Consider the following 16488-nt stretch of genomic DNA (forward strand, 5'->3'; position numbering starts at 1 on the left):
GTTAAATTTCATTCTATTCACAACCACCACATACCTGGTTTGTATACTTCTTCATCAGTTTTACAAGGTATTCCGTTTCCTTAACAAACTGTGGATCAGATACAACAATCTTGACGCAAGCACTGAGAACACTATCGCCAGTGTCTGCATCACAGTATTTATTGTTACGAAGCTTCTCCATAAATGCCCCTGTCTCTTTCACCTTGCGCTTCTCTGACAGAGCTTGACCAACACGGGTGAACACGAGTAAGGCGGAGAGACGATAAATCTATGGGATTTACATTGTATAGAAAATCAATTAGCAGTAGGAATGGTAACACAATGTCTGAACTAACTACTGTAACTATCTAAGTAACTATCTAACTACTGTAACTATCTAACTAATCTATCTGACTATCTAACTACTGTAACTATCTAACTAACTATTGTAACTACCTAACTAACTACTGTAACTACCTAACTAACTACTGTAACTACCCAACTAATCTATCTGACTATCTAACTACTGTAACTATCTAACTAACTATCTAGCTACTGTAACTACCTAACTAACTATCTAACTACTGTAACTACCTAACTAATCTATTTGACTATCTAACTACTGTAACTATTTAACTACTGTAACTACCTAACTTACTATCTAACTACTGTAACTACCTAACTAATCTATTTGACTATCTAACTACTGTAACTATCTAACTACTGTAACTACCTAACTAACTAACTATCTAACTACTGTAACTATCTAACTAATCTGTCTGACTAACTACTGTAACTATCTAACTAACTACTGTAACTACCTAACTAACTACTGTAACTACTGTAACTACCTAACTAATATATCTGACTATCTAACTACTGTAGTTACTACTACTCTAAAACTAACTCTACCTACTTTAGCTTCTGTAACTAACTCCTTACTTTAACTGTTGTAAGTTGTAACAACTAACTGTAACAACTACTCTAACTACCTACTTTAACTACTGTAACTAACTACTCTAAAACTACCTACTTTAACTGTAACTAACTAACTACCTTAACTACTGTAACTAACTACCTACTCTAAAACTACCTAATTTAACTGCAACTAACTACCTACCTTTGTAACTAACTAACTACTCTAAAACTACCTACTTTAACTGTAACTAACTACCTACTGTAACTAACTGTAAACTAACTAACTGTAACTAACTACTCTAACTAATACTGTAACTACCTACTGTAACTACCTACTTTAACTAACTAATTGTAGCTAACTACTGTACCTACTTTAACTACTGTAACTAACTACTCTAACTACCGAAATTCAAGGTAAATAGTAATATAGCTAACTAACCTTTTTATGTCACTATTCTGATTTTTAGGTTTATCATAAAATCAACTGAGGGACAGTCATGGCTGATCAGTACTGTATCAGTTATAGAACTTCAAATGATTTACAATATGAATTCATTACGTCAAAGTTTGCGATCATGATATCGTGCTGTTAAATTTGTATTTTGTAAGAAGTGATATTAAAATAATACGTATAATAAACTCCTAGAATCATACCAAAAGCGGTCTTTGGCAACTACTACAACTATTACCTGAATAATCTTGTAGCCAAGGTTAAAGCTTCGATCCATATCAAGTCCTATCATTAACATCTGTGTTGGAATAAGAAATGAATATCATCATTATTACTATCATCACCGACCATTGTTTCCAGCAAGAGAGAAATAGTGTTTGAAAGGGTCACCATTATTTATGGTTATCTGGGTCTAGAATTTTTGCCTGATATCTTCTCTCATGACAAACTACTGGAACATTTTCAATTAATACATTTTAAATAATTTACAACATTCCTTATATATCTACTGTATAGCTCCTAATGACACCCTAGGCAAATCACCAACCCCTAAATGGCTCCTTTTTTCCACCCCAAAAATGCTATCTACCCCTTAAGATACACACCATATATGCTACTTGTTCTTTTTCCTTCTTGCCTCCAAACAGTGTAGCAACGGTTTGTTTAGAGGCATTTGAGAGCATATTTGAGATTTCAGATTGTTCCACTTGATGGAGACACTTCGTGACTTCTAGTTGCATCTCAATTGTTTTTATGTGCCTGGAAAAAAAATTATATGAACTATTATAATGCACCCGATTGTATTCTTGTAATTTGATTGGTCAATTACACATCACGTGTCATTTGGAATTAGCTCTATCTAACAAAAAACACGCTCTAATGCACGTTCAGCTTTCTCTCTGAATTTCTGCCATACAATGTTGTTGACTTGTAGTGTTCGGAAATCAACTTGTTATGCGAGGCATCTATAACTGTTCTACTCCACATCTAAAGTTGGAGCACTGCTTTTTTAATAGCCTAGCTTCCCGGCCTAGCATCCGTCCATGATTTACTATTTGAATAAAAGTAGGTGTGTCATTCATCTACACACCACTGACTTACTTTGCAACATCTGACGCTGACAGGGACATCTGATGTCCAGGTGATGACCCTCTTGAATCACTGACCATCTTCAAATGGTGTTTTGCTGTGTCCAGATAGTGTAGTCGTTCAAATAAATCAGCATATGATTTCACATGGTCTTGGAAAAACCGAATACAAGTCATCGATGCCCGAACATAATCCTGAAGTGCAAGTTATTTCTGTCATTATTCATTCGGGCTAGTAGTTATTTGTTGATTTTATTTTCTATTTTACTACCCCATTTGCCCACATCTAACAACAAAATTTTGACGACATGCTTATTAAGTCTAAAGTATATAGCTCTTGCAAATTGTATGGTGGTCATGATATATACGGGGAAAAAAAGATTTTACTCCAAAGGATCATTTCAATGCACTGTGCAAATGTAAAGCTCTGTCTACACTATCGAATTAGTGTAATGTGCGCAAATATGGTGGTCATGCCCAAATTGAATTGATATACATTTGATGGCGAATACAACAAAACGTGTATTACTCAGAAGGATCTGCGTAAAAGTATCATTTCAATGTACTTTATAAGGAGATTTAGAGGCTCTGGTAGTGGAGCTTTGGGGAACAGTGAATTGATACACATTTGATGGCGAATACAAAAAAACGTGTATTACTCAGAAGGATCTGTAAAAAAGTATCATTTCAATGTACTTAAGCGGATTCAGATGCTCTGGTAGTGGAGCATTGGGGAACAATGAATTGATATACATTTGACGGAAAATACAACAAAACGTGTATTACTCAGAAGGATCTGTGTGAAAGTATAATTTCAATGTACTTAAGCAGATTTAGAGGCTCTGGTAGTGGAGCTTTAAGGAACAGTGAATTGATATACATTTGATGGCGAATACAACAAAATGTGTATTACTCAGAAGGATCTGTGTAAAAGTATTATTTCAATGCATTAAGCAGATTCAGATGCTCTGGTAGTGAAGCTTTGGGGAACAGTGAATTGATACATTTGATGGCAAATACAACAAAACGTGTATTACTCAGAAGGATCTGTGTAAAAGTATCATTTCAATGCATTAACCAGATTCAGAGGCATTCACTTTACCTTCATAAAAACCTGGAATTGATACAGTACATGCATATATCGTTTGCTGGACAAATATCGGCATGTTGCTGTCAGGTACTTGGACCACATATTAAGACTCGAGTCAACCAACATCATCTGCTCGTGGAGTTTATAAATACCGCCCTCTTTAACGCATGTAATGATGATACCCTCTATGAATACGGATGGATCACATTTCTGTAAATTATAGTATATTAAACTTCATAAAATTGTTGTCTTATCTGTCATATGATTAAGTTTGCCCTTTAAGTAATAACACTGAACTTTTAACTTTTCTTTAACATAATTAAATTAATATTAATTTCATGTTCTTTTAAATGTTTATCATCTATTTCATTATGATACTATTCAAATATGTTTTATGTTTGAAATACTTTAAATTTTCTGTTTATCCAAAATTGGAAAAAAAAAATAGATGAACAAGTAAAAGAACCAAAATGGAATACACAGGGTGCATACAGTTTCTCAAGAGTTAATTTGAGTGAGTGGCCTAGCCGTTAAGACAGTGGAACCGTAATTACGTAGCCATAACATCGGCAAGGGTTCAAGTCTCACTTGCTCCATGGTTCTTGTGTTAGAACGAGTCTTCACGGATAAGGACTTTAAACCGTAGGTCCAAATTTTCAATAACTTTCCCGGCTTGGGAAATATTTTAACTCCCGGTTTTCAATGACTGCATGAACCCAGATACATCCTTATGACCTTACTTTAGCAATGATATAAAGTAGTGCTTTGGGTAGGTAATCATGCTTCATATAGAACTCCACCATCAGTAGATGTGTACCAAAAGTCTCTATATACCATTTGCACTGCTCAGTTGGTGCACGGTACATCTGCTCAACAATAGATGTTATCTAGAAAAACAAATCGAAAAAGAACACCATTTTTGTTACACAATAAGAATAAGATCCTTAATCATGACATTGTAAGCATGTAATGTGCTATTCATATACGGTAGAACCCTCCTTTGGGACACCCCTATTAAAGTGAAACGTTATGAAACGAACAAGGCGAAATATAGATGCAACACTATGACCAAGCCCTAATGTAATATATTTTATTTTTTTATTTTTATATAACATATTGTATTTACCTGTTTCGGATCAGCAAAATACTCTCTAATATAGCTTGGAGATGACTTGCTGATTTCCTGAACCTGAATGAATAAGAAAGAAAGATTTTATTTTCACAATACCGGGGTACGGCAGATAAATGGGTCAAATATCAAATGAGTAAAGCTCTGTCTGCACTATCAAATAAATTTGACAAAACAAGTGTGATGTGCTCAAATATGGTAGTGATGACATCATTGTCCATATATAGGCATGTGTATGTAGTTACATATGGAGCTATCAAATATCGGTATACAGTATTCCTCCTGCATGTGACAACAGTAGATAGTAAATTTCAAAGACATAATAGATCAAACTCACCGAAACAGCCTCAGTGTTGACAGACTGCAGGAATTGAAGAATATCTGAAAGCAGTTTAGACGGAGGATGGAGGCTATTCTTGTCATCGATGGTCTGAAATGAAAACGTAACTCTCAAACCTATTTGCTAGACAAAAAGAACCAACCATAATGGCAGTAGTTTGGAAAGATACCTATCTCGGTAGAAACAACAGAATGGAAAACAAATCTACACACATTGTACAGTATAAACTGGTTAGATCAAGACACAACTTTGCGCTGATTACTAGCTGCATTATTATGGGAGTATGTTTCCATACGTGTTTGACCCAAAAAATAACCGTGGTAATAATGTGCAGTGCATTGAGAGATTTCATTATATTATGCTCCATATAAGAATGAACTATTATATATTATCATTATAGCTCTAACATAGGTAGGTTTAATCTCATTTTTGTTACTTTTAAAACTCTTTTAAACTTCTCTTTAGCTCCTTCATAATCGCCAGACCTCAGACAGCTCATGCCCCAAGAGGCCCACACAGCCCCAGTGTCTAGCCTGCACTTTGTTGACACTTCCATGGCAAGATTCAACCTCTCACTCTCTAACAATCTGTCACGGATCAGCCTGAAAATTTAAATGTTTAAAAATATTTATTGTCAGTCACTACATATAAAAGTTAGAGCAATAGTCCAGGAGTATTAGACAAAAAAAGGGCCAAAGGTAGAAATAAATATGCTAAAGCTGAATTTTTCAGGATAGGTCCCCAATGTTGTCTGGAACAACATACCAAAAGTCCCCGGGTTTCCCTGTTGTGCTTCAACCTGATTGGGCCATTTTTCAAAATGGCGGCCATCTTAACAATTATTTACCATATTTTGACAACCAGTAGGTGTAAGTAAACAATTTTGGTGTCAAAATACTCAGAAGACCAATATTTATATTCACTGTAATGGAGAAGTTTTTAAAAAAATGACCGGAAATGCCTGTTTTGACCTTTGACCATCAATTTGGATTATCTCAATATCTTATCAACGACTGGCCGTAGAGAGTTCAAAATTGTCCCAAATTATTCAGAATGCCCAACTTTCTATTCACTCTAATGAAAGAAAAACACTAAATTCCTTTAAAAACCTTCTATTCTGACCTTTGAACTATTGACCTAAGCATATTTTAATTTTATAGACATCTTGGTGATCGATAGGACTGCATAAGCGAAATTGGTGTCAAAATACTCAGAAGACCCATATTTATATTCACTATAATGGAAAAGTTTTTTAAAAAATGACCGGAAATGCATGTTTTGAACTTTGACCCTAAATTTGGATTATCTCAATATCTCATCAACGACTGGCCGTAGAGACTTCAAAGTTGTCCCAAATTATTCAGAATGCCCAACTTAAATGGTTGGGTGGGTGACTATGTACAGTGTGCAGTTTTAGACAATTTAAAAAATGTTATAAGATGAATTATGTACTCCAGACCTATATACACAAAGAAATGTAATAGTGCAGCTCAATTGAAAAAAAAAACCAATTTTACCAATAAGTGTGTGTAAAATCAACCAGTAGTGGTCTCTGCTATATATTAAATGACACTGCCGAAGAGGAAACATTTCAGAATTGGTGTAGCTCCAAAGTTTAAACATGGACATTAGCCATATAGAGAAGGCGTGGCATTTTTTGGAGGACTAATTTCTAACCTTAAATAATAAATAAATAATAAAATTTGTTTGGTTACTAATGAATAAAAGAAGTGAAAACAGGCTAAAGCCCAAACAGACAGTAAAATGTATCATATATATATAGTTTAAAATTGGGGCTTGGTTTGTCTGTTTAGCATCTGAGCAATTTGGAATGAATTTTACCTCTCATGGCAATGGCCATACTGATGAATTGTTAGATTCTGTCTATCTTTATGTCAACTTAAATTTAACTTTTTGCATCTAAGCCCTCCCTCTGGAGAGCACGGGCTATTGTCGGTTTATACAGGTAAGCTAGGCACGAAATAGACTAATTCTCATTAAAATGTAATTATTAGGGTCAAATGTCAAAACACTTTCAATCGCATTCAGTACATTATTTCTATAAGAGTAAACAGAAACATGGGTGTTTTGGAGTATTTTGACACCAAATTCCTATTCCTATCGATCACCAAGATTTCTATACAATTTTGGTATAAAATATGACCAGATCAATGGTTCAAAGGTCAAAATAGAAGGTTTCTAAAGGAATTTGGTATTTTTCTTTCATTAAAGTGAATAGAAAGTTGGGCATTCTGAATAATTTGGGACAACTTTGAAGTCCCTACGGCCAGTCGTTGATGAGATATTGAGATAATCCAAATTTATGGTCAAAGGTCAAAACAGGCATTTCCGACCATTTTTTGTTAAACTTTTCCATTACAGTGAATATAAATGTGGGTCTTCTGAGTATTTTGACACCAATTTCGCTTGTGTACTCCTATCGATCACCAAGATGTCTATAAAATTAAAATATGTCTAGGTCAATAGTTCAAAGGTCAAAATAGAAGGTTTCTAAAGGAATTTGGTATTTTTCTTTCATTAAAGTGAATAGAAAGTTGGGCATTCTGAATAATTTGGGACAACTTTGACGTCTCTACGGCCAGTCGTTGATGAGATATTGAGATAATCCAAATTTAGGGTCAAAGGTCAAAACAGGCATTTCTGACCATTTTTTGTTAAACTTTTCCATTACAGTGAATATAAATATGGGTCTTCTGAGTATTTTGACACCAAGATTGTTTACTTACACCTACTGGTTGTCAACATATGGTAAATAATTTTAAGATGGCCGCCATTTTGAAAAATGGCCCAATCGGGTAGAAGCACAACGGGGAAACCCGGGGACTTTTAGTATGTTGTTTCAGACAACATTAGGGACCTATCCTGAAAAATTCAGCTTTAGCATATTTATTTCTACCTCAAAGTCTAATACTCCTGGACTACAAGGTAAGTTAAATAGAGCAGTAAATCAAACAAAATATTCCCTATATGCAACAAATTCATTCATTATGTTTATAATACATTTACTGTTCTCAAATAAATATTTTTTAAATTTATATACCCAAAATCATTGGCGAATGAAGCTGAAGGCCTGGAAGCTAGGCCATTCAAAAAATGTTTTAAAATTTGAACATGGAGTAGCTAGAACAGTTATAAACGGCATGCACTACAGTTTGATTTTCGAATGGGAAACTTTGTATGGGAAAAATTCTCAAAATGTTTACAAAAATTTGAACCTGCATTTATAGAATTTATAGATCATTATATATCACATTTCTGTGCCTAACCTTGCAGTATCAGGCTTTGTTAACTGTTGAATACTTGGAATGTCTAGACAGTTGGCAGTGACAAAGTTGGACAGCAGATCAACCAGACTGATATATGTATCACACTGCTCGATCTTGTGGATAGCTTCTGCCTTCATGAACTTTAACTTGGCATCAAATAAAAGGGTTTTAATCATGCTGCAATAAAAATGAAAGATTTTAAACATGCATACTAAGTGTGGTATTTAGAACCATACAAGGTATGAACTAAGGTATGAACCATAAAGGTATGAACCATATAAGGTATGAACCATACAAGGTATGAACCATATAAGGTATGAACTAAGGTATGAACCATATAAGGTATGAACCATATATGGTATGAACTAAGGTATGAACCATATAAGGTATGAACCATATAAGGTATGAACTAAGATGAACCATATAAGGTATGAACCATATATGGTATGAACCATATAAGGTATGAATCATATATGGTATGAACCAATGCATGAACCATATATGGTATGAACCATATAAGGAGTGCACCATATATGGTATGAACCATACAAGGAATGAACCATATAAGGAATGAAGCATGTAAGGTATTTTTCAAATAAGGTATAAAACATGTAAACAGTGTTAGCCATAGGCATCTGATCATATGGAGAACTTTTAACATGTTTTACACTGTATGGCAACAATTTAGAAATATAGCATTTAGGTGTAAAGCTCTGTCTACACTATCAAAAAAATGTGATGTGCCCATATATGGACATGATGATTGGATATCACTACCATATTTGTGCATTTGATAGTGTAGACAGAGCTTTAAATCTTACTATTTGAAACATCATAATCAATTATTTGTAGATTTATTACCTTATTAGTAAGTTGTAGTCAATCTCTGGGTTTGGTACGCCAGGTTTCAACGGTCGTAAATTCTCGGACAAACTTTGACATAGTTCAAGAACCAAGACTCCGCATTCACTGGGGTCAGTATGTAGGTCAAGTATGGAAATACAAAGTGATGTACTTGGTGCCTGAAATAGGAAATCAAATATTTATGTATTTTGCTCAAACACTGTAAATCGATAATATCAAAGAGATATATACAGTATAAAAGTGATCTATTTCAACATCTAAGTATTAACCTTTTTTCATTTTTATATCCAAAGACAGAAAAAAAACAAGCATCTTATACTTAAATAATAACAATGGTAAAATAACATAGCAATAATGGCAAAAAAAAAATAAATAAAAAAATCCAATATAAATCACTAATTATTAACCTGGTCGTAGCAGAACTCGTCGCGGACTGTCTTGTTATAAGCTGAATCGTGCTTTAGCTTGAAATGCGTTGCTCCAGCACGAGGTAACAGCAGTGGGGTAGTGCTTCTAGGACTAGGGGATGGTGTACGACTTGTTCTGCGATCACTACCTGGCCTTAAACTGGAACCTACGAATAGATGTTAAAATGGAGATTTAAAAAATAAAATGTAGGCTCTAAAATAAATTACTAATATTGATATATTGATGGTCAGTAAAAATCCTTAATTAACATTTAACTAATGTTTGAGGATATTAGATAACATCCAGGGTCTACAAAAAGTTCACAGGTCACAGTAGAGGTCACCTGATAAAATATCTTAGAAACTTTAATAATAATCTAACAAAAATATCTGTACAATATTTGTAATAAAATATACTATACCTGACATCCTTCGTGGAGACATGTCTGGTCTGACAGAGATTCTAAAAAAACATTTATTTAAAATATCAATTCTAAAATCACAATTATGAACAAATAGATTGAATTGAGCTGAAGGGGTTTTCAAAGCACATTTTACATAATAGTATTAACCAACTGCTAAGTCTATGGTCCAAATATTACCTTCTTGGCATAATGAAATGACGATAACAATCGTCGCATATTCGCACAGGAACTTCACCGTAACCTTTGACAATTGCTTGAAGCTGTGAACAGCGCCAGCAGACTACTCGTCCACAACGGCGACAATGATGTCTTCTATTGAACTATAAGATAATACATAATTTAATGGGCTATAACCAAGGCAATCACGATGCTGATCTGGCGTTCAAACAGTTTATCTACCACTTAACAGACACCATGCACTGCAGAGAATATGTACACAGTACACTAACTGTTGGTATTTGTCGCAGCCAGACATAAGATCAAAGGACTGTTACGAGTCCTATATTGGCAAGGCAAGCTCAGTGTCCTGATGTCTGATTGCCTTGCTATAACTATGTGGATATACAAATTCCATATTATATATTATGGTCATAAAAAAACTTCCATTCTTCCTACAAGAACACAATGCTCACAATTTATAATCATGAGGATTCATACTAAAGCTCGGTTCCCACTAAGGATGTAAAGCGAGTTTGAATAATCCATCACTTGTGATTGGTAAAATCACTTGTGCTACAATTACGTTCTTACGTTGCACCCCAGTGGGAAACAAGCATTACAGTTTGCCTTCTCTACTCATTGTTCGTGCGTAGAAAAAAATTAATTATCCTATCAAGACTTTTAGAGTTAAAACTTACCATACTAAATTTCTCAGTTTTGCAAACCATGCAAAACGTTACATCCATGTCTTTAACCCAGTCTTCTTTCTTTGGTGGTGAAGAGGGTAGTTGGTGAATCAAGTCGTCTTTCATTTCATCCATCATAGAGCTTGTCTCTGGATCATCGGGTATTGTACATTGTACAGGTTCATCTTCCATATAGCAGTCATCTATAGAAATATATATAAATAAGCTGATTCTCATAATGTAGTCAATGTTGTAATTTGTATAGCACTGGTCACTAGCGCGTAGCTGCAGTATGGGTGCCCTTTTCAAACTAAAGCCAGCAATGGCAATGATGGTAAATGAGCCTTCTTATCTCATTGTATTTGCCTCTTTTGTGGAAAAAACAAACAGCTTACACACTACTGAACAAATTTAGGGGAACAGTGAGAATTGGGTAAAATAAATTTTTAATTACCCCATGTTTGTGCAATTGTATTGATAACAAGTGCCTCTCTGGCATATTTTGAGACTAGCTGATCAATCTCGTTCTTCCAACAGGTCATATCTGGTTGACTATCAAGATGTCCAGTCAAAACAGACATTACATTGCTAGCAACTACAAGCTATAAAGATGAATGCACATAAAAAAAAAAAAAAATTACTCGCCATCTCTTTGAATAATCGTGTGAGTTTCTAATGTTTTGAGTACACAAAAAAACCCTTGCAACCGTGCTTCACTTTCTATTTAATGAGTGGCCGAGCGGTTAAGAGAGTGGAACGAGTCATCTCGGATAAGGACTATAAACCGTAGGTCCAGTGTACACATCCACTTCATAGTACATCTTTCGAGAAGAGTAGGGGGTTACCCCGGTGTACTAGTACATCACAGCCACTCATCATAACTGGGCCCTCTGGGAGCTCATTCATCAACTGAAGAAATCACCCAGTATAAATAAATAATAATTGAAAAATTAAAAAATAGGTTCTGCAAACTATAGGCAAAATAGTCGCATAGTTTTCTCAATGGTTTGGAAAGAATCCCCTTTCCATGTTGGGACTTTTGAAATAACCAATGGTAAATCGGTTGGAACAGCACAACATCTTTATTCATTCACAATTACAATGTTTAATAGTACCAAAGTTTGAATACCATATACATATGAACACGCACACCAGACAACATTCATGAACAAAAACAAATTGAAATAAAATATGTACATAATGAAAAAATAATAAAAATCAATATGGGTCGCCCACGACCTGTCAGGTGCAGTCTTACATTGGAATTCATAATCAACTGCTCCAGTATTAACAGTGGCTTGCTCATCAGATGTTCATATCCAGCCTGTGTTACGGATGGCATACAAAGTAACATCTACAGTACAAAAGACAAATGCATAAGTAATAGACTCACTGCAGCTGAGCCATTGCAAAAATAGTGTCACAATTAATTAACTAAATTTCCATGTTCCAAAGAACATCAAATCAAATGAATTTTGTGACCTTTGACCCTAAGCTTTCAACTAAGTGTATAGCAAAGATATTAAATTATAATATTGTCTACAATGATTTGGCAAACCAAAGAAAGAGAAATTTAATGCTAATTCCACATAGTTTACTGTACAGATTTGTAAAGTGTCATTTGAATCATATATTGTGGTTTCCGAGTCTTTTGTGAAGTTGTTGAGAATTGTGCATTAAACCTTGATTTTTTTGTAGGATACATTTAATTATAAGAAATTATAGATTAGGGAAGATTTTATAGATCTTTCTCTTACATTAACACCAATCGTTGTTGCGTTGAATTCTTGAAGCTGTTTGGATGGAATGTGGTCTGCAAGGTGTGTTGTAACAAACTGTACAATAGATAGGATTCCATGTAAGCTAACACCAGATGTCTCCAGAAGAGATTTGCACAGAGAAAAGCAGTACTGTTTGTCATTGGTGCTCTCAAGAATCTGGTCAAGTGATAAAATAAATTACAAAGAAATTAGATTCCAGTGTGTCTATTTTAAAATTTGTAAAAACATGAAATGGACGATCAAAGCATATTGATCGAAACGTCAAGAAACTCAACAGTTCTTTTCAGAACTTTATATCTTATATCAACATTTGATATCGCCATGCAAACCTTCAAACAATTAACATGAAAATGTTGCATAAAAGCCATGGAGCCAATATAAAATAGAATTTATAAATATCATATTTATAAAAAAAAAAATCACAAAGAAATTAGATCACAGTGGTGTCTATTTTACAATGGTTTACAAACATGAAATGTTGCAAAAAAGCTTTTCACCATGGATCCAATATTATTGAATTACTAAATATTAGGATAATACTGTATTATCATATTATTTATATACAATGATAACATCATTTACCTGGTATATTTTGATATTTGGATGACTTTCCTTAAGCAGTGATACTAAGTATTTCTTCTCAATCAACTATAAAAGAAATAATAATTTACGATAAATGTAAACCACTTATGTAATCAGGATTTAAAGCAGGCATCTGTGACTTTTATTCACGCCTTGGAATCTTTTCATTCTGTCTTGTTAAATAACCTCAAATTCTAAATAAGTTCATAGGAAATTAATATTATTATTTTTAATATCTCCTTTTAAACAAAATATTATTCTATTCCAACCTGTTTTAATATTACACTTGAGTTGTGAAGATCAGCCCAAGTGAGAGCAGTTTCATATTCGTGACATGACAAAATAACTGCCAAGACTTGTTTTGGCTTTGCATATGATTGCTCCGCTATATACTGCCATCGCTTGTAGCTAACCAAATCATTCCATAAATCTTCGCTTTCTTCTTTTGTGACTATGTCACATGACCGTGGATTGAAGGACTTTGCATATTCTGAAATCTGAAACAGAGTAGAAAATATTCAGACATGTGAGCATGCTTGAACTTTACCGATAAAATCCACACAACTAAAATGAAACTATGAATATTTTGAAAATGTGCATAGTTGCTATTAAGCTATCACAACATATATGCTGCCTATCATTCAAATTAATAATTAGTTAAGCTCTGTCTACACTATCAAACTAGTTTGACAAAAAAAAGTGTGATGTGGCCAAATACGGTAGTGATATGACATCATCATGTCCATATATAGGCACATCACATTTTTTATTAACATAAAGTTTGATAGTGTAGACAGAGGAAGATGTTTCATACCTTACTATACAATTGCATCTCTTTATATTTCTGCTGAACTAATTGCACATGTGGAGAGTCTGGAGACAACTGAAAAAAGCAGTGTTCTAGCAACTCCAGACAGTCACCAGAGGAATAGTATGAAAGAGAAGTAAGCACCGAGTTCACTAGAAGATCATGATTCTGAACCTGCATCAAGTACCTCTTTGATGCCGTAACATCCAAGCTGCGAGAGTCGACATGAAGACCTATTAAGACATAGTCGCGTAATGTCACCAAATCACTAGAGTCAATGTTTTGAAAGTGTATCAGAAGGTCTAGTATATCCAGAGTTTGCTGCCATTTTCCATTCTCTAATACTTTGTTCAGATCTTCTTTAACAGTCTCCTGAAAAGTGTCACTGTCTACTCTTCCAAAGATGTAAGAGTAACTGTTACCACAAGCATCCAATAAAGATTTTGCTTCACCAGTTTTATGATTCTCATTATGAAAACTAAGAAAAACTCCTGCAAAATATTGTAGATATTTCTGCAAAACTGGAAAATCTTCCAATTCTTCAGAAGATGTATCACCACTTATCAGAGCTTCGGTGACATCATTGATGGCTTCTGGTGATACATACAACTTCCAACCACACCCACCATCAAAGACACCAACCACCTTTGATATTGTCCATATGAAACGATTCCTTGCTTCCATGTACTGTAGAGTTTCCTTGTTTGGTGAGAACACTGGTTTTTGATGGACTTGTTCATGCTCGTATTCAGCAAGTTGGCTGAGATCAGGTGCAGAAGATCGTCTTTGCATCCGTTGGCCATGTCCAGATGCATAACTGAAGGTGTAACCGAAATTGAAGTCCATCGTATTTATCTTAATCTTTAATCCGTTGATCTTGCTAGTTGGTTCATCTGGAAAATCTTCTAAAAAACATAAATCATAAATGGTAGAGACCAATGTGCTTATGAAGAGTGAAAAATTATGTCAACAATGTCAAATGAAGACAACATGACAAGATATGTTTAAGTAATCAAATTGGATCAAATGATAAAGCAAGAAAGAAAGCAGATACTGTAGCTGTAGCATTGAATGAGATAGAAAATCTAAAAATGATGATGGCTGTGCTAGTTCTTTCTGCCAAAGCTTATAAACAAGTTATCCAATATTTCTGACATAATCATATTAACAGGTACAATAAGAAATAGAAAAAAACATGCGGTAATCAGTAAAGTATCAACAAATACCTCTTGTAAAGGCCTCAATTCTTTTGGGGGAGCAACTTAAGATGAGTGAATCTAAACTGGTTCCAAGTTCTTCTGACACATGCGCTATCAAAAAGTGAATCAATCCTTCAAAGATTCTACCAGATTCAATGTTCTCTTGCAGGTTCTTGCCTGTGAAGTCCTTGCGGAACCAGGCAACTTGTTGGGGAATTGTTACCTATGGAAGCATAGAGTTTGATCAACTTTTAGTAAACAACAGCTCTGTCTACACTATCAAACTTGATGTGATGTCTTATCACTACCATATTTGGGCACATAACACTTTTTTTGTTAAACTAGTTTGATAGCGTAGATCGAGCTAATATCAATCAATGTTTGGAAATATAGGTAATAAAGTCTGATCTTTATTATTGTAAATTCAGTGACATTTAGACAAGAAGTTGGAGTTCCACCAGAACCTTTTTACAGAGTTTTCAGTGAAACTTTCGTGGCATATGGATTGACAAACAATAATGCCTTTTACCTGCATCAACTCTTTGTTCACTAAGACATGGCTATCAAGATATGATCTCATGGCATCTGACAACTGTACATGTAATTGGTCTTCCTCTAAAACCTGTAGACAGTCAACATATATATATATTTAAAAAAAGAATGTTTAGTCCTTTGCTTACTTTATCGTTCTTTTTTATTTTTTTCGGTGTTTAAGACTGTTTAAAGTTATTTTGTTTGATGTTTTATCTTTGTTTATTTTAATTGCTATTTTATATATTTGTTCACTCCTAAGCCAGAATTAGCTGGTCTGTAAACAAGTGTGTGATTAAATAAATAAATACAAATATAAGCATGTAACATAAGTTATTATAGTCATTAATAATTTAAAGGGGGATTCTGGGTGTAAAATTGGTTTTAAATATCATTTATTTAATACATAAAAACTAATATAAAAATATAAACGCATCACATACATATACGGAAAATTTGTTTTTTAAATTTTTTAAGTGTTTGTTATCATATATATATGATACAGTATGTATTTATTAACACTCAACGAAATACAAAATTAGTACAGATCGTGTCCACAAAATGTCTTTAGAAGATGGTTATTCCTGAAGAATGGAAAGCTGGTGAAAACATGCGTTTCTGGCATCTTTTAGGTTTCCATTGGGCCCTTCCCCTTAAAGACAATTTTTGTCATCGCTATACTCATTGCAAAAGATTCTTCCACAACAGAAAGGGATCTGCATGTACGGCTGAAACACCTACAGTTACTCACCTAGTCATCATCA

The 16488-nt window shown here is 34.1% G+C and overlaps 2 protein-coding genes across 2 annotated transcripts in view; one reads left to right on the top strand and one right to left on the bottom strand.

The window, feature by feature from the left end:
- Positions 1–16488, bottom strand: part of LOC144852864 (zinc finger FYVE domain-containing protein 26-like) — a 28127-nt gene that overhangs the window by 1466 nt on the left and 10173 nt on the right. Inside the window, exons 17-39 of the mRNA XM_078710892.1 lie at positions 15723–15815; positions 15221–15416; positions 14001–14899; positions 13456–13683; positions 13187–13252; positions 12581–12760; positions 12082–12177; positions 11278–11425; positions 10836–11026; positions 10156–10298; positions 9976–10016; positions 9554–9720; positions 9144–9304; positions 8283–8459; positions 5432–5597; positions 4993–5085; positions 4653–4715; positions 4267–4413; positions 3539–3736; positions 2450–2631; positions 1954–2107; positions 1587–1646; positions 35–268 (exon numbers count right to left, since the gene is read on the bottom strand). Coding sequence (XP_078567018.1) covers positions 35–268; positions 1587–1646; positions 1954–2107; positions 2450–2631; positions 3539–3736; positions 4267–4413; positions 4653–4715; positions 4993–5085; positions 5432–5597; positions 8283–8459; positions 9144–9304; positions 9554–9720; positions 9976–10016; positions 10156–10298; positions 10836–11026; positions 11278–11425; positions 12082–12177; positions 12581–12760; positions 13187–13252; positions 13456–13683; positions 14001–14899; positions 15221–15416; positions 15723–15815 — 4083 coding nt within the window. The remainder of the gene's footprint in view (positions 1–34; positions 269–1586; positions 1647–1953; positions 2108–2449; positions 2632–3538; positions 3737–4266; positions 4414–4652; positions 4716–4992; positions 5086–5431; positions 5598–8282; positions 8460–9143; positions 9305–9553; positions 9721–9975; positions 10017–10155; positions 10299–10835; positions 11027–11277; positions 11426–12081; positions 12178–12580; positions 12761–13186; positions 13253–13455; positions 13684–14000; positions 14900–15220; positions 15417–15722; positions 15816–16488) is intronic.
- LOC144852883 (speedy protein A-like) overlaps positions 2406–16488 on the top strand; it is a 78258-nt gene continuing 64175 nt past the window's right edge. Inside the window, exon 1 of the mRNA XM_078710921.1 lies at positions 2406–2417. The gene's annotated coding sequence lies outside the window, so the exon portion shown is untranslated. The remainder of the gene's footprint in view (positions 2418–16488) is intronic.

Source organism: Antedon bifida, chromosome 9, assembly GCF_963402885.1.
Source record: "Antedon bifida chromosome 9, ecAntBifi1.1, whole genome shotgun sequence".
Taxonomy (NCBI): domain Eukaryota; kingdom Metazoa; phylum Echinodermata; class Crinoidea; order Comatulida; family Antedonidae; genus Antedon; species Antedon bifida.